This window comes from Phoxinus phoxinus (genome assembly GCF_949152265.1).
Source record: "Phoxinus phoxinus genome assembly, chromosome: 18".
NCBI classification, from domain to species: domain Eukaryota; kingdom Metazoa; phylum Chordata; class Actinopteri; order Cypriniformes; family Leuciscidae; genus Phoxinus; species Phoxinus phoxinus.
In genome coordinates this window covers 29,000,039-29,018,096 of record NC_136893.1, presented here as the reverse complement: position 1 = coordinate 29,018,096, position 18,058 = coordinate 29,000,039, and the positions used below count along the sequence as shown (strand labels likewise).

General features: G+C 45.5%; 1 protein-coding gene across 1 annotated transcript; it reads right to left on the bottom strand.

The window, feature by feature from the left end:
* Positions 1-9,239: 9,239 nt before the first annotated feature.
* Positions 9,240-12,048, bottom strand: LOC306985878 (zona pellucida sperm-binding protein 3-like). Its single transcript, XM_079588623.1, has 8 exons — positions 11,321-12,048; positions 10,699-10,817; positions 10,522-10,625; positions 10,256-10,433; positions 9,996-10,113; positions 9,829-9,911; positions 9,670-9,761; positions 9,240-9,600 (listed from the first exon to the last, which is right to left on the bottom strand). The coding sequence occupies exons 1-8, from the start codon at positions 11,864-11,866 to the stop codon at positions 9,533-9,535; spliced, it is 1,308 nt and encodes a 435-aa protein (XP_079444749.1). The 5' UTR covers positions 11,867-12,048; the 3' UTR covers positions 9,240-9,532.
* Positions 12,049-18,058: the final 6,010 nt, after the last annotated feature.

The window sequence follows — 18,058 nt, the reverse complement described above, 5'->3', positions numbered from 1 at the left end:
GTGGTGAGCGCTCTGTCTCCACCTATAGCTGGTGTGTGGTGAGTGCTCTGTCTCCACCTATAGCTGGTGTGTGGTGAGTGCTCAGTCTCCATCTATAGCTGGTGTGTGGTGAGCGCTCTGTCTCCACCTATAGCTGGTGTGTGGTGAGTGCTCTGTCTCCACCTATAGCTGGTGTGTGGTGAGTGCTCTGTCTCCATCTATAGCTGGTGTGTGGTGAGTGCTCTGTCTCCATCTATAGCTGGTGTGTGGTGAGTGCTCTGTCTCCACCTATAGCTGGTGTGTGGTGAGCGCTCTGTCTCCACCTATAGCTGGTGTCTGGTGAGTGCTCTGTCTCCATCTATAGCTGGTGTGTGGTGAGTGCTCAGTCTCCATCTATAGCTGGTGTGTGGTGAGTGCTCTGTCTCCACCTATAGCTGGTGTGTGGTGAGTGCTCTGTCTCCACCTATAGCTGGTGTGTGGTGAGTGCTCTGTCTCCATCTATAGCTGGTGTGTGGTGAGTGCTCTGTCTCCATCTATAGCTGTTGTGTGGTGAGCGCTCTGTCTCCACCTATAGCTGTTGTGTGGTGAGCGCTCTGTCTCCATCTATAGCTGGTGTGTGGTGAGCGCTCTGTCTCCACCTATAGCTGGTGTGTGGTGAGCGCTCTGTCTCCACCTATAGCTGGTGTGTGGTGAGCGCTCTGTCTCCACCTATAGCTGGTGTGTGGTGAGCGCTCTGTCTCCACCTATAGCTGGTGTGTGGTGAGTGCTCTGTCTCCATCTATAGCTGGTGTGTGGTGAGCGCTCTGTCTCCACCTATAGCTGGTGTGTGGTGAGTGCTCTGTCTCCACCTATAGCTGTTGTGTGGTGAGCGCTCTGTCTCCACCTATAGCTGGTGTGTGGTGAGCGCTCTGTCTCCACCTATAGCTGGTGTGTGGTGAGTGCTCTGTCTCCACCTATAGCTGGTGTGTGGTGAGCGCTCTGTCTCCACCTATAGCTGGTGTGTGGTGAGCGCTCTGTCTCCACCTATAGCTGTTGTGTGGTGAGCGCTCTGTCTCCACCTATAGCTGGTGTGTGGTGAGCGCTCTGTCTCCATCTATAGCTGGTGTGTGGTGAGTGCTCTGTCTCCACCTATAGCTGGTGTGTGGTGAGAGCTCTGTCTCCACCTATAGCTGGTGTGTGGTGAGTGCTCTGTCTCCACCTATAGCTGGTGTGTGGTGAGTGCTCTGTCTCCACCTATAGCTGGTGTGTGGTGAGCGCTCTGTCTCCATCTATAGCTGGTGTGTGGTGAGTGCTCTGTCTCCACCTATAGCTGGTGTGTGGTGAGAGCTCTGTCTCCACCTATAGCTGGTGTGTGGTGAGTGCTCTGTCTCCACCTATAGCTGTTGTGTGTTGAGCGCTCTGTCTCCACCTATAGCTGGTGTGTGGTGAGTGCAGTGTCTCCACCTATAGCTGGTGTGTGGTGAGCGCTCTGTCTCCACCTATAGCTGGTGTGTGGTGAGCGCTCTGTCTCCATCTATAGCTGGTGTGTGGTGAGCGCTCTGTCTCCACCTATAGCTGGTGTGTGGTGAGTGCTCTGTCTCCACCTATAGCTGGTGTGTGGTGAGTTCTCTGTCTCCACCTATAGCTGGTGTGTGGTGAGTTCTCTGTCTCCACCTATAGCTGGTGTGTGGTGAGTTCTCTGTCTCCACCTATAGCTGGTGTGTGGTGAGTGCTCTGTCTCCACCTATAGCTGGTGTGTGGTGAGTGCTCTGTCTCCACCTATAGCTGGTGTGTGGTGAGCGCTCTGTCTCCATCTATAGCTGGTGTGTAGTGAGCGCTCTGTCTCCACCTATAGCTGGTGTGTGGTGAGTGCTCTGTCTCCACCTATAGCTGGTGTGTGGTGAGTTCTCTGTCTCCACCTATAGCTGGTGTGTGGTGAGTTCTCTGTGTCCACCTATAGCTGGTGTGTGGTGAGCGCTCTGTCTCCACCTATAGCTGGTGTGTGGTGAGTGCTCTGTCTCCACCTATAGCTGGTGTGTGGTGAGCGCTCTGTCTCCACCTATAGCTGGTGTGTGGTGAGCGCTCTGTCTCCATCTATAGCTGTTGTGTGGTGAGCGCTCTGTCTCCATCTATAGCTGGTGTGTGGTGAGCGCTCTGTCTCCACCTATAGCTGCTGTGTGGTGAGCGCTCTGTCTCCATCTATAGCTGGTGTGTGGTGAGCGCTCTGTCTCCACCTATAGCTGGTGTGTGGTGAGCGCTCTGTCTCTACCTATAGCTGGTGTGTGGTGAGCGCTCTGTCTCCATCTATAGCTGGTGTGTGGTGAGCGCTCTGTCTCCATCTATAGCTGGTGTGTGGTGAGCGCTCTGTCTCCATCTATAGCTGGTGTGTGGTGAGCGCTCTGTCTCCATCTATAGCTGGTGTGTGGTGAGCGCACTGTCTCCACCTATAGCTGGTGTCTGGTGAGTGCTCTGTCTCCACCTATAGCTGGTGTGTGGTGAGTGCTCTGTCTCCACCTATAGCTGGTGTGTGGTGAGTGCTCTGTCTCCACCTATAGCTGGTGTGTGGTGAGCGCTCTGTCTCCACCTATAGCTGGTGTGTAGTGAGTGCTCTGTGTCCACCTATATCTGGTGTGTGGTGAGCGCACTGTCTCCACCTATAGCTGGTGTGTGGTGAGCGCTCTGTCTCCACCTATAGCTGGTGTGTGGTGAGTGCTCTGTGTCCACCTATAGCTGGTGTTTGGCGAGCGCTCTGTCTCCACCTATAGCTGGTGTGTGGTGAGCGCTCTGTCTCCATCTATAGCTGGTGTGTGGTGAGCGCACTGTCTCCACCTATAGCTGGTGTGTGGTGAGCGCACTGTCTCCACCTATAGCTGGTGTGTGGTGAGCGCTCTGTCTCCACCTATAGCTGGTGTGTGGTGAGTGCTCTGTGTCCACCTATAGCTGGTGTTTGGTGAGCGCTCTGTCTCCACCTATAGCTGGTGTGTGGTGAGTGCTCTGTCTCCATCTATAGCTGGTGTGTGGTGAGCTCACTGTCTCCACCTATAGCTGGTGTGTGGTGAGCGCACTGTCTCCACCTATAGCTGGTGTGTGGTGAGTGCTCTGTCTCCACCTATAGCTGGTGTGTGGTGAGCTCACTGTCTCCACCTATAGCTGGTGTGTGGTGAGCGCACTGTCTCCAACTATAGCTGGTGTGTGGTGAGTGCTCTGTGTCCACCTATATCTGGTGTGTGGTGAGCGCACTGTCTCCACCTATAGCTGGTGTGTGGTGAGTGCTCTGTGTCCACCTATAGCTGGTGTGTGGTGAGGGCTCTGTCTCCACCTATAGCTGGTGTGTGGTGAGCGCTCTGTCTCCATCTATAGCTGGTGTGTGGTGAGCTCACTGTCTCCACCTATAGCTGGTGTGTGGGGAGCGCTCTGTCTCCATCTATAGCTGGTGTGTGGTGAGTGCTCTGTCTCCACCTATAGCTGGTGTGTGGTGAGCGCTCTGTCTCCACCTATAGCTGGTTTGTAGTGAGTGCTCTGTGTCCACCTATAGCTGGTGTGTGGTGAGCGTTCTGTCTCCACTAGGGCTGCACGTTTTCAAGTTTTTCATTAACCGTTAACCGAGGCCCTTAGCGGTTAATACTCGGTTAACCCGTAAATGCGTCTCTATAGCGCACGCAGTGTGTTTATCGTGCAATTTATACGCGAAAATGAGTTTTTACGTGCATATGATACGCAGTTTTCGCATGCATTTGATACGCACTTCATTGCGTGTAATACACGCACCCCACACCACTACTAAACCTACCCTAACCAACCCATCCGTATCCTATGCACGTAAAAACTAATTTTCGCGTATACATTACACAATAAACTCACTGCGTGCTATAGAGACGCATTTAGTGTGATCGGGTTGCAGCACCATAGTGTGCGCGCCGCAACCCCGAGATACAGACACACGAGAAAGGGGTAGTTCATTTTTAACACCTTTAATAACTGGTTGGACCACATTTAAAAACGAAATTAATTTATAGAAATAAAACGCAGTGGTAAGGACAGAGCAGTTAAAGTAGGTCACTGACTTTTGCGTTCGCGGGTGTTGGCTGTTGAGATGGTACAACAATGAGGTTGTACTTGAAGTATATTTAAGCACTGCATTGCAATACTTGCATTTTGCCCCGTCATTCTCGATTTTAAAGTGCTCCCACGCTGTGCTTTTCTTTGCCCGCTTCATATTAGAAAACTGGTCATGACTTCTTGTGGACATTACAAATGTCTGGGAGCGCTCGGGTGGTCTCTGGTGGTGCAAAAATGTATTACAACTAAATTCAATGCACGCCATTGACGCCACTTAACCGAGCAAAATGTTTCACTCGGTTACGCAATTTTTAACGGTTAATCGGTTAATCGGTTAACCATGGACACCCCTAGTCTCCACCTATAGCTGGTGTGTGGTGAGCTCACTGTCTCCACCTATAGCTGGTGTGTGGTGAGCGCTCTGTCTCCACCTTTAGCTGGTGTGTGGTGAGCGCTCTGTCTCCACCTATAGCTGGTGTGTGGGGAGCGCTCTGTCTCCACCTATAGCTGGTGTGTGGTGAGCGCTCTGTCTCCACCTATAGCTGGTGTGTGGTGAGTGCTCTGTCTCCACCTATAGCTGGTGTGTGGTGAGCGCTCTGTCTCCACCTATAGCTGGTGTGTGGTGAGCTCACTGTCTCCACCTATAGCTGGTGTGTGGTGAGCGCTCTGTCTCCACCTATAGCTGGTGTGTGGTGAGTGCTCTGTCTCCACCTATAGCTGGTGTGTGGTGAGCGCTCTGTCTTCACCTATAGCTGGTGTGTGGTGAGCGCTCTGTCTCCACCTATAGCTGGTGTGTGGTGAGCGCTCTGTCTCCAACTATAGCTGGTGTGTGGTGAGCGATCTGTCTCCACCTATAGCTGGTGTGTGGTTAGCGCTCTGTCTCCACCTATAGCTGGTGTGTGGTGAGCGCTCTGTCTCCACCTATAGCTGGTGTGTGGTGAGCGCTCTGTCTCCACCTATAGCTGGTGTGTGGTGAGCGCTCTGTCTCCACCTATAGCTGGTGTGTGGTGAGCGCTCTGTCTCCACCTATAGCTGGTGTGTGGTGAGTGCTCTGTCTCCACCTATAGCTGGTGTCTGGTGAGTGCTCTGTCTCCACCTATAGCTGGTGTGTGGTGAGCGCTCTGTCTCCACCTATAGCTGGTGTGTGGTGAGTGCTCTGTCTCCACCTATAGCTGGTGTGTGGTGAGCGCTCTGTCTCCACCTATAGCTGGTGTGTGGTGAGCGCTCTGTCTCCACCTATAGCTGGTGTGTGGTGAGCGCTCTGTCTCCACCTATAGCTGGTGTGTGGTGAGCTCACTGTCTCCACCTATAGCTGGTGTGTGGTGAGCGCTCTGTCTCCACCTATAGCTGGTGTGTGGTGAGTGCTCTGTCTCCATCTATAGCTGGTGTGTGGTGAGCGCTCTGTCTCCACCTATAGCTGGTGTGTGGTGAGTGCTCTGTCTCCACCTATAGCTGGTGTGTGGTGAGCGCTCTGTCTCCACCTATAGCTGGTGTGTGGTGAGCGCTCTGTCTCCACCTATAGCTGGTGTGTGGTGAGCGCTCTGTCTCCACCTATAGCTGGTGTGTGGTGAGTGCTCTGTCTCCACCTATAGCTGGTGTGTGGTGAGTGCTCTGTCTCCATCTATAGCTGGTGTGTGGTGAGTGCTCTGTCTCCACCTATAGCTGGTGTGTGGTGAGTGCTCTGTCTCCATCTATAGCTGGTGTGTGGTGAGTGCTCTGTCTCCACCTATAGCTGGTGTGTGGTGAGCGCTCTGTCACCACCTATAGCTGGTGTCTGGTGAGCGCTCTGTCTCCATCTATAGCTGGTGTGTGGTGAGCGCTCTGTCTCCACCTATAGCTGGTGTGTGGTGAGCGCTCTGTCTCCATCTATAGCTGGTGTGTGGTGAGCGCTCTGTCTCCACCTATAGCTGGTGTGTAGTGAGAGCTCTGTCTCCACCTATAGCTGGTGTGTGGTGAGAGCTCTGTCTCCACCTATAGCTGGTGTGTAGTGAGAGCTCTGTCTCCACCTATAGCTGTTGTGTGTGGTGAGCGCTCTGTCTCCACCTATAGCTGGTGTGTGTGGTGAGCGCTCTGTCTCCACCTATAGCTGGTGTGTTCTAGTGGCTCAAACTCGTGAAGCAATTGTCTGAAGCCTCTATTCTCAACAATGCTGTATGGCCGTAAATCCTGACATATGAAGCATATTAGTAATCTCTTGAGTGCTGAGATGTGGGTGGGAGTTGAGAAAAAAGCATCAGGCAAATGATGGCTGTGACTGCTCGACCAGGGCTGGCTGATGTCTTGCCATATGCAGAGAGAAGTTTGTCGTGTTGCCGAACACTTAACTCTTGCAGTTCATGCATATTAATGACTCATGTCTAACTCTCTGGTTTAGAGTTAAACCCAAAATTGTTATTTTACTTTTGTCGGTGGCAACAATATCCTCCTACCCATTTTGAATGCGTCGCGCTGCTGCTTGTTGCTAAAACTGCCACAAGTGGACGTCACGCAATAATTGGCTACATTCATAAACACGACAGAATTGATAATGCAGCTGCATCGATACACGCATCGTCAGGAGTTCATGAGGTTGTATTGATATTCTGAGCACAGCCCTGGTTCTTCGTACGTTGCTTAAAACATCCGAAATCAAATGAGACATCAAAGATGATATCATCGGCCTAATCATGATCTGGCTAATTAGGTTCTTCGAACACACCTGCCGGTATAGCTGGATAGAGTTATCTGAGATAATTGCGCGTGCATGCGCTGGTTTAAAAGGGGATATGTATCGATAGTAGAAACATTGATCAGCAACGCTGCTATTGGCTGCTCACCGTGGCCAAAGAGCGCGCTCAATTTTTCTCCGCAGCAGATCAAGAGCTACACTTATTACAGTATATATTTTAGTATTTCAATAATTTCATAATTATTTTGTTAATTTTTAATGTCAGAGCCACCGTCCAATAGAACATGGGAACAAGTAAAAGTGAAGTACAAGAATATTCTACAAAATAATAATATTTACTAGGTACTTATACTGTTCCTAGTCTCTTTTTAAAAAAGCACTGTTAAATGATGTGTTTGTCTGTTAATAACAGCAACCAAGAAGGCTGAGCAAAAAAAAAAAAAAAAAAGAAAAAAGGTGGTGGTCCTGCAAACCTTGGGTTAAATGTGAATCGACCCATTGTGAAGGGCATCCCGGGTTTAGCTCTTCCTTAGACCCGTAGCCAGGGACTAGTAGCAGCAACAGATTTAAATGTCCTTACTAAACTGTCAAATAATTAAATTAAGTAGGTAAATTATAATCCTATAATCCAAATGGCTGGTACAGTCATTTAAACTGTTAAATCTTGAGCAGTGATGAATTGCTTTGACTTGTGAAAGTTGTTGTGGCAAAAACAATATTTAACAAACCAGCATTCCCAGGCAAAGGAGACGTCAAGATTCAAATTGTATTTAAAAGAAAATATACATTTATTCTTGCAAGAATAGTTCCCATTCTAGCCACACAGCCCAGCTGCAGGCTGAGGTGAAACCCCAGCCTTAACAGACCAGTTTGCAGGCAGAAGTGAGACCCAGATAGGTGCTTTACTGGTAGATTTATAATGTTCTCGAACTGGACAAATACTCTGATTCATTCTGACTTCTGACCTGTAATGCTCCTGAATCATAATCATCCACTGTTCGCTCGTTGGCCAGAGGAGAACTGGCCCCCGACTGAGCCTGGGTTCTCCCAAGTTTTTTTTCTCCCTTCTGTCACCTGATGAAGTTTTGGTTCCTTGCCGCTGTTGCCTTACCTTCTGGCTTGCTTAGTTGGGGACATTTAATATTCAACAATATTATAGATCTGCCTTAAAGGTGGACGATGATGAAATTGTTTTTTGTATTATTTTCATGTTATCACTGTGAAGCTGCTTTGATACAATCTGTATTGTAAAAAGCGCTATATAAATAAAGGTGAATTGACTATCTTTGGATTGTGTTGTAAATAAATACATCCAAAAAGCCATTATTTTTTAAATGCAGTCATTCTTTGTGCCTCATAATGATAGTGCCTGAGAGCTCCTAATAGGGCCATTATGGGAGGGTCTTGGTCAGGTGTGAAACACTCAATATGCATGGGTTGTTAACGCCTTCTCGCATACAGCTTTCTTACACAAAACATGTCTTACAAATTTGAAATCAATACATTGTCTTATCTGAATATGCAGGATGATTTTCACAGTTTTGAAGCAAATATTCTAGGCTATATGATGCACTTTTCAAAAGTCTTGTGAAGAAATAATCAGTATGGGTAATTTCACCTTATTTCAGTGACAATTTTTTTTCCCCAAACCACACAAAGAGCTCAACTAAAAACTTTTACATACATGCGGCTGACATACTATTGTAGCAGCGTTTGTGCTGAATACAGTGTAATAAGACTTTAGCCATGAAAATGTCACAAGTTACAGAAATAAGCACAAATGTCAGAACACCTCCAGGACCCAGAAAACACCTCAGAGGGTTAAAGGAGAACTCCAGCGCAAAATGAACCTTTGGTCTAATTACACATTGTTACCTAGTCAACCGTTATCTGAGATTTGTTTTCATGATTAATCGAATGTAAATAGTTCTCTAAAAACAGTTTAGCCTATAACGCTAGTATATGGGGCATGGAGTAATGACAATAAAAATCGCTTGTTAATACCACTAACAAGGCTCAAAATAGCCCCACACTAACACGGTAGCATAATGAGGGTCCCTACATGCAAACCGAAGCATTGAGAACTTTGACAGTGTCCAGACAGTTTAATAAGATGACATACAGTCAACTTCACGTATATAAGCAGAATCCATCTTTGAAAAACAGACTCTATCAGTCGAACTACGAACCACCAATCCAAATGCGCTGAACTGTGTAGAATCTCATATGGTCCAGCGCATTTGGATCGGTGGTTCGTAGATCGATTGATAGAGTCTGTTTTTCAAAGATGGATTCTGCTTATATACGTGAAGTTGACTGTGTATAAAATATCTTAAACTGTCTGGACACTGTCAAAGTTCTCAATGCTTCGGTTTGCATGTAGGGACCCTCATTATGCTACCGTGTTAGTGTGGGGCTATTTTGAGCCTTGTTAGTGGTATTAACAAGCAATTTTTATTTGTCATTACTCCATGCCCCATATACTAGCGTTATACTAGCGTTATAGGCTAAACTGTTTTTAGAGATAAAACTATTTACATTCGATAATCATGAAAACAAATCTCAGATAACGGTTGACTAGGTAACAATTTGTAATTAGACCAAAGGTTCATTTTGCACCGGAGTTCTCCTTTAAGGTTCATAATTGAAAACTCCCTATGGCGAAAGTTACTTAATACCTTTTGAAACCCTATGGCTGCATGCTATGGGACTTAAATTGTACAGTAAGGCTATCAAGTGTCGCCACATTGGCAAAATAAGGGACCATTTCCAAGTCAAAAGCAGTTAAACCAGACATGAAGCAAAATTACAAGTCAGATACAATCAATGATTGATTTGTCAGTTTTATTAAGAAGGTCTCTTTTGCCCTTGAACCATTACAGGACCAAGTGAGGCCTTGCCTTCCCACTGAATGCCTAGAGAGAAGAAAGCCAAGTTAGAGACTTGAATCAAAAGCAACCTTAGAAAGAGCAAAAGCTACCAACCTCCATAGGGAGAAGCAGCAAATTCGCCATCAGGACCACATGTTGAGTCACAGCAACCACAAACTTGGTCATTACCATCAGCAGCAAACCACCTGCAATAAACAGACATGGAACCTTCAACATGAGAAACCTCAACTTAAATTAAATAAAAACACGTACCCATTGGCAAAAGAACAGGATTTGCGCTGAGCGTCACTGGGTGCAGAAGCAAGAGTTGCCTTCAGAATACACGTTATGTAGATCTGCAAAGGGGTGACAGACAAGTCACAAAACCAAAGCAGATGGGAGGAGAAGTCAAATTAACTCATGATATTCGTAGTACATACAGAAGGACTGCTGCCCTCCTGGAACATAAATGCCTCCAGCTGGAACTGGATCTTGTCAACCTGGGACCGAGGCATGAAGCGGGAGTTTGAAGCTGTAGTTTTGGCATCCACAAAGCACCTGACGACGAAACAATCACAAAGAGCAACTCATGAATGTCAACTGCAGAGCATCAAGCAACTAGACCTTACCCATGACTGTGACAAAGTGGTTACAAAAAGCAACTTAAACAGTCCTACCACATCAAGGGCCATGACCTTACCCATGATTCTCAATGAAGGAATATCTTGGAAGAGAGTTCACATCAGGTACTTGAGTGGCCACACAGCGCTCCACAAACACACGCAGAGGCACATGATTGTACTGCTTCACAGATGCCTCGATGTTAATAACACCACCCAGGAAATAGGAGTATGAAGGCCTCTGAGAGGACCAATCATCTTCACAAAAATAATACAAATAATTTAGGCACAGCAAGAATAGCAAGGGTAAAGATTCATTTTATTAAAAGAAAAAACCTGTACCAACCCATCATTATATTCAGGGAGAACAGCAAGACTTCTTGACCTGCCTCTGTTGAGGCATAAGGGACCCATGTTGGCCTCAAGGCATCACTGCTTACATTTTGGAGCCTGCGGTTCATGAGAGTACCCATTAAATGGTCTCCCAGTTGCGTGAGAAATGCATTTAGTCACAATCACTTACCTTTGATAATGACATTGAACACCAACAACTGCACCATCGGCACGGGTTATCGGAGTACCTGCAAGCGCCTCAGGGGTGTAGGTAAGAGAGAAGGTGTAGACAAGCTCATCCTCATTCATCTGTAAAAAGATTGTGGTTACCAACAGGGTCATCCCAAAGACTTGACATACACCAAGACAGGACACTCATATTGCTATGAATAGAAGGTACACTCTGCAATAGTAGAATTCCTAAAGAGCAAATCACCAATTAGTAAATTCCTCACATCACCACAGCTGCCCTCAGTAGCTTCGGTGTTGCCAGAGATAGTCAATGTTTTGGAGACATCAACTTAGGATTGAACATGCACATTGGATGTTCCAGGGTAAAAACTAGCTTTAACTATTAAGGCACAATATTTATTGTTCTTGTTTCTTAAGCTCCTTTCATACCATTTATGGGATAGTTTGCATCAGATGTTGGTTTGAAGGGTTACTAAAGGCAAGTAGCTTAAATTCAGGATTTACCCATTCAAACAGAACTTGGTCTTAGCTGCCCTGGCATTGTAAAATCAAGTGAACGGACTTTCCTTGAAAGATCCTCTGCCACAACAATTAAACCATTAAGATTTAGGAGTTCTTACCATCAGCACACTGTTGCAGTCCTGTAATTCATACTGAAAGATGAGCACTCGTGACTCAGGATCCTGACCAACAACCGGACATCCACCTAAAGACAGACCAGTTGGCTGGATCAACTGACCATTGCTGAATAAGTCCTGCTGGACCTCTACGAGAACCCGGTTCTCGCCACATTGAACCGCTACGCTGCTGGGAGTCATGGGTTGCCTCAACTGGAAGTCCACCGCCAATTCGCTCTGCACCTCGGGAACTACGGGATACCTCCAATCCAAAGGTTTCACTGGACCCTGCAACAGCTGCTTCTCCTGAAGGCCAAAAGGATCTTGCGCAAGGTTTTTGGAGACGGGATCCAAAGGACTCTGAAACTGAGAAGCCACTTGCAAAGGGTTCCAGAGCCCTAGAGGAGAAAGGGCAGGACTTCTGGAAGCTGCATCTAATTTTGGCCCCATGCTTCTTGGACTATGACTGGACCTCACACTTCCCAAGACATCAGGCAGATCAAATGTAACAATCACAACCAGCACTAAGACAGCTTTCAGGAACACCATCCTAACAACCTTTGACACAAACACCACAACACACAGCAGTGCTTGGCTTTGCCCTTTTGTACAGCTTTGAGTTAAGGTGGCTCCACCCCTTTTCCCTTAATTGATTATCCTAGATTCTCCTCGGGACCTGTAGAGTGTATGCATCTTGGGGATGCACCACTCTGCACATTTTTTATGGGCCTGTCCAAATAACCACACTTGATGTCTTTGTACTTGACCATTTGTCTACTTAAATGACCTACAGTATTTCCGGTCTTTGTTTAAAGTGTTCAAGTGGGTTTGAAGACCGCAAGTGTGTTTAGAACTTTTGATTACCCAATTGATTACACACTTTTAATGTTGCAAAAATGCAAGTTTACAGTATTGCTTTATTGCTTTACTATGCTTTATTTACACATTTTAATTTCAGGTACTTTGCATACTTAAAGAAATTGTGATGCTTTAATTACGATTAAACTGTATTTTTGATTGAATACAGTTGCAAATGTTGTACAAAATATACTCTTACATATTTGAACCAATAACATGTACAACAAATTTTTTACTACCAAATGATGTATAATTTCTCTAGTAGAATATTTTCAGTTTCACTTCATTTTGACGGTCCCTTTAACACATTATGTTGACTATATGTAACGTTGCACCTACATGTCTACTAACTCTCATTAGAGTATTAGTACAGTATTAGTAGACAGGTAGGGTAAGAATAAGTTGAGTTGTACTTGCAAAGTTACTTATAGTCATGCAAGTTCCCAAACATGATGCACGATGGGATACGTTTAGCCTCAAATACCACTCCGAAGTGGTATTCAACATGGTGTGGGTTTAGTGTATGTCAAGGGCACTGAGCTTTGGCATTTTTAAAACATGGGACAGTCTTGGGCACTTCCTGTCACATGCACGTGTTGTCAAGACATCAAGTGTGGATTTTTGCACAGGCACTTACTCTCTCTTATCATATTGTGCATTTACATTACATAATTTTCTACTAAAAACGTATGCATTGTTCTTTTATATGACAAGAGCGTTTTGGGGCGTAAAAGATTAAACTTTTGAATTTGCACAGACAAGAGAACAGGAATATTAATGTTATGGTTTGTGGGGAGATGAACCCAATCGCACACAGTATGCTCTGAACACAGTTTTATTCAGACAAAACAGGGAAAAACAAAACCCACGATGGGGCAAAACAAGACTGGTGGGCAAAAACAAAGACAAACTACACTAAGACTTGACAGATAACTAGACTAATAACAGCAACAAGATCAGGACTTTACAAGACAGAGTTCTTCACAAGGTACTCACAGGAAGGTCTACACACAGGTAATGTCTCACAGGATACACACAATGAGAATACAATGAACCGGCACAGGACAGCAAACACAAGGGGATTAAATAGGGAGAAACTAATAATGACGACAGGTGATACAGATGAAACAATGACTAACGAGGAGAACAAGGGGGCGGGGTTGGGTGACAAGACAACACAAGCACACAGCCCAAACACAAGGCCATGTGCTTGCACACAAAACATGGGTCTGTCATGATCCTGCCTCAAGACTTTAAAAAAGACAAGGACTAGATGGCAGAATCATGACAATTAAAAGGCCAACTCAATAATATCACCCACAGTGCTTCAAGGGACAAGGCATTCCCTGTAGAGCTCTTTTGGAATGATTTCTTTGCCAAATCTCCACCTATAGCTGGTGTATGAGCGCTCTGTCTCAACCTATAGCTGGTGTGTGGTGAGCGCTCTGTCTCCATCTATAGCTGGTGTGTGGTGAGTGCAGTGTCTCCACCTATAGCTGGTGTGTGAGAGCTCTGTCTCCACCTATAGCTGGTGTCTGGTGAGCGCTCTGTCTCCACCTATAGCTGGTGTGTGGTGAGCGCTCTGTCTCCACCTATAGGTGGTGTGTGGTGAGTGAACTGTCTCCACCTATAGGTGGTGTGTGGTGAGTGAACTGTCTCCACCTACAGCTGGTGTGTGGTGAGCGCTCTGTCTCCACCTATAGGTTGTGTGTGGTGAGTGAACTGTCTCCACCTATAGGTGGTGTGTGGTGAGTGAACTGTCTCCACCTATAGGTGGTGTGTGGTGAGTGAACTGTCTCCACCTATAGCTGGTGTGTGGTGAGCGCTCTGTCTCCACCTATAGCTGGTGTGTGGTGAGCGCTCTGTCTCCACCTATAGCTGGTGTGTGGTGAGCGCTCTGTCTCCACCTATAGCTAGTGTGTGGTGAGCGCTCTGTCTCCACCTATAGCTGGTGTGTGGTGAGCGCTCTGTCTCCAACTATAGCTGGTGTGTGGTGAGCGATCTGTCTCCACCTATAGCTGGTGTGTGGTTAGCGCTCTGTCTCCACCTATAGCTGGTGTGTGGTGAGCGCTCTGTCTCCACCTATAGCTGGTGTGTGGTGAGCGCTCTCTCTCCACCTATAGCTGGTGTGTGGTGAGCGCTCTGTCTCCACCTATAGCTGGTGTGTGGTGAGTGCTCTGTCTCCACCTATAGCTGGTGTGTGGTGAGCGCTCTGTCTCCATCTATAGCTGGTGTGTGGTGAGCGCTCTGTCTCCACCTATAGCTGGTGTGTAGTGAGAGCTCTGTCTCCACCTATAGCTGGTGTGTGGTGAGAGCTCTGTCTCCACCTATAGCTGGTGTGTGGTGAGCGCTCTGTCTCCACCTATAGCTGGTGTCTGGTGAGCGCTCTGTCTCCATCTATAGCTGGTGTGTGGTGAGCGCTCTGTCTCCACCTATAGCTGGTGTGTGGTGAGCGCTCTGTCTCCATCTATAGCTGGTGTGTGGTGAGCGCTCTGTCTCCACCTATAGCTGGTGTGTAGTGAGAGCTCTGTCTCCACCTATAGCTGGTGTGTGGTGAGAGCTCTGTCTCCACCTATAGCTGGTGTGTAGTGAGAGCTCTGTCTCCACCTATAGCTGTTGTGTGTGGTGAGCGCTCTGTCTCCACCTATAGCTGGTGTGTGTGGTGAGCGCTCTGTCTCCACCTATAGCTGGTGTGTTCTAGTGGCTCAAACTCGTGAAGCAATTGTCTGAAGCCTCTATTCTCAACAATGCTGTATGGCCGTAAATCCTGACATATGAAGCATATTAGTAATCTCTTGAGTGCTGAGATGTGGGTGGGAGTTGAGAAAAAAGCATCAGGCAAATGATGGCTGTGACTGCTCGACCAGGGCTGGCTGATGTCTTGCCATATGCAGAGAGAAGTTTGTCGTGTTGCCGAACACTTAACTCTTGCAGTTCATGCATATTAATGACTCATGTCTAACTCTCTGGTTTAGAGTTAAACCCAAAATTGTTATTTTACTTTTGTCGGTGGCAACAATATCCTCCTACCCATTTTGAATGCGTCGCGCTGCTGCTTGTTGCTAAAACTGCCACAAGTGGACGTCACGCAATAATTGGCTACATTCATAAACACGACAGAATTGATAATGCAGCTGCATCGATACACGCATCGTCAGGAGTTCATGAGGTTGTATTGATATTCTGAGCACAGCCGTGGTTCTTCGTACGTTGCTTAAAACATCCGAAATCAAATGAGACATCAAAGATGATATCATCGGCCTAATCATGATCTGGCTAATTAGGTTCTTCGAACACACCTGCCGGTATAGCTGGATAGAGTTATCTGAGATAATTGCGCGTGCATGCGCTGGTTTAAAAGGGGATATGTATCGATAGTAGAAACATTGATCAGCAACGCTGCTATTGGCTGCTCACCGTGGCCAAAGAGCGCGCTCAATTTTTCTCCGCAGCAGATCAAGAGCTACACTTATTACAGTATATATTTTAGTATTTCAATAATTTCATAATTATTTTGTTAATTTTTAATGTCAGAGCCACCGTCCAATAGAACATGGGAACAAGTAAAAGTGAAGTACAAGAATTTTCTACAAAATAATAATATTTACTAGGTACTTATACTGTTCCTAGTCTCTTTTTAAAAAAGCACTGTTAAATGATGTGTTTGTCTGTTAATAACAGCAACCAAGAAGGCTGAGCAAAAAAAAAAAAAAAAAAGAAAAAAGGTGGTGGTCCTGCAAACCTTGGGTTAAATGTGAATCGACCCATTGTGAAGGGCATCCCGGGTTTAGCTCTTCCTTAGACCCGTAGCCAGGGACTAGTAGCAGCAACAGATTTAAATGTCCTTACTAAACTGTCAAATAATTAAATTAAGTAGGTAAATTATAATCCTATAATCCAAATGGCTGGTACAGTCATTTAAACTGTTAAATCTTGAGCAGTGATGAATTGCTTTGACTTGTGAAAGTTGTTGTGGCAAAAACAATATTTAACAAACCAGCATTCCCAGGCAAAGGAGACGTCAAGATTCAAATTGTATTTAAAAGAAAATATACATTTATTCTTGCAAGAATAGTTCCCATTCTAGCCACACAGCCCAGCTGCAGGCTGAGGTGAAACCCCAGCCTTAACAGACCAGTTTGCAGGCAGAAGTGAGACCCAGATAGGTGCTTTACTGGTAGATTTATAATGTTCTCGAACTGGACAAATACTCTGATTCATTCTGACTTCTGACCTGTAATGCTCCTGAATCATAATCATCCACTGTTCGCTCGTTGGCCAGAGGAGAACTGGCCCCCGACTGAGCCTGGGTTCTCCCAAGTTTTTTTTCTCCCTTCTGTCACCTGATGAAGTTTTGGTTCCTTGCCGCTGTTGCCTTACCTTCTGGCTTGCTTAGTTGGGGACATTTAATATTCAACAATATTATAGATCTGCCTTAAAGGTGGACGATGATGAAATTGTTTTTTGTATTATTTTCATGTTATCACTGTGAAGCTGCTTTGATACAATCTGTATTGTAAAAAGCGCTATATAAATAAAGGTGAATTGACTATCTTTGGATTGTGTTGTAAATAAATACATCCAAAAAGCCATTATTTTTTAAATGCAGTCATTCTTTGTGCCTCATAATGATAGTGCCTGAGAGCTCCTAATAGGGCCATTATGGGAGGGTCTTGGTCAGGTGTGAAACACTCAATATGCATGGGTTGTTAACGCCTTCTCGCATACAGCTTTCTTACACAAAACATGTCTTACAAATTTGAAATCAATACATTGTCTTATCTGAATATGCAGGATGATTTTCACAGTTTTGAAGCAAATATTCTAGGCTATATGATGCACTTTTCAAAAGTCTTGTGAAGAAATAATCAGTATGGGTAATTTCACCTTATTTCAGTGACAATTTTTTTTCCCCAAACCACACAAAGAGCTCAACTAAAAACTTTTACATACATGCGGCTGACATACTATTGTAGCAGCGTTTGTGCTGAATACAGTGTAATAAGACTTTAGCCATGAAAATGTCACAAGTTACAGAAATAAGCACAAATGTCAGAACACCTCCAGGACCCAGAAAACACCTCAGAGGGTTAAAGGAGAACTCCAGCGCAAAATGAACCTTTGGTCTAATTACACATTGTTACCTAGTCAACCGTTATCTGAGATTTGTTTTCATGATTATCGAATGTAAATAGTTCTCTAAAAACAGTTTAGCCTATAACGCTAGTATATGGGGCATGGAGTAATGACAATAAAAATCGCTTGTTAATACCACTAACAAGGCTCAAAATAGCCCCACACTAACACGGTAGCATAATGAGGGTCCCTACATGCAAACCGAAGCATTGAGAACTTTGACAGTGTCCAGACAGTTTAATAAGATGACATACAGTCAACTTCACGTATATAAGCAGAATCCATCTTTGAAAAACAGACTCTATCAGTCGAACTACAAACCACCAATCCAAATGCGCTGAACTGTGTAGAATCTCATATGGTCCAGCGCATTTGGATCGGTGGTTCGTAGATCGATTGAGAGTCTGTTTTTCAAAGATGGATTCTGCTTATATACGTGAAGTTGACTGTGTATAAAATATCTTAAACTGTCTGGACACTGTCAAAGTTCTCAATGCTTCGGTTTGCATGTAGGGACCCTCATTATGCTACCGTGTTAGTGTGGGGCTATTTTGAGCCTTGTTAGTGGTATTAACCCTCTGAGACCTAAGGGTATTTTTAAAATTAATTTTCCGTCTGGTGTCATTTACTAAAAAAGCTTGTAAAACATCAACCCTTTTGTGCACAGACAATTGACACACCTCTTTTTTTTCAGGACAAATTGAACTTTCAGCATATTTGTGTTGCATTGATGTCACCTGAATGTAA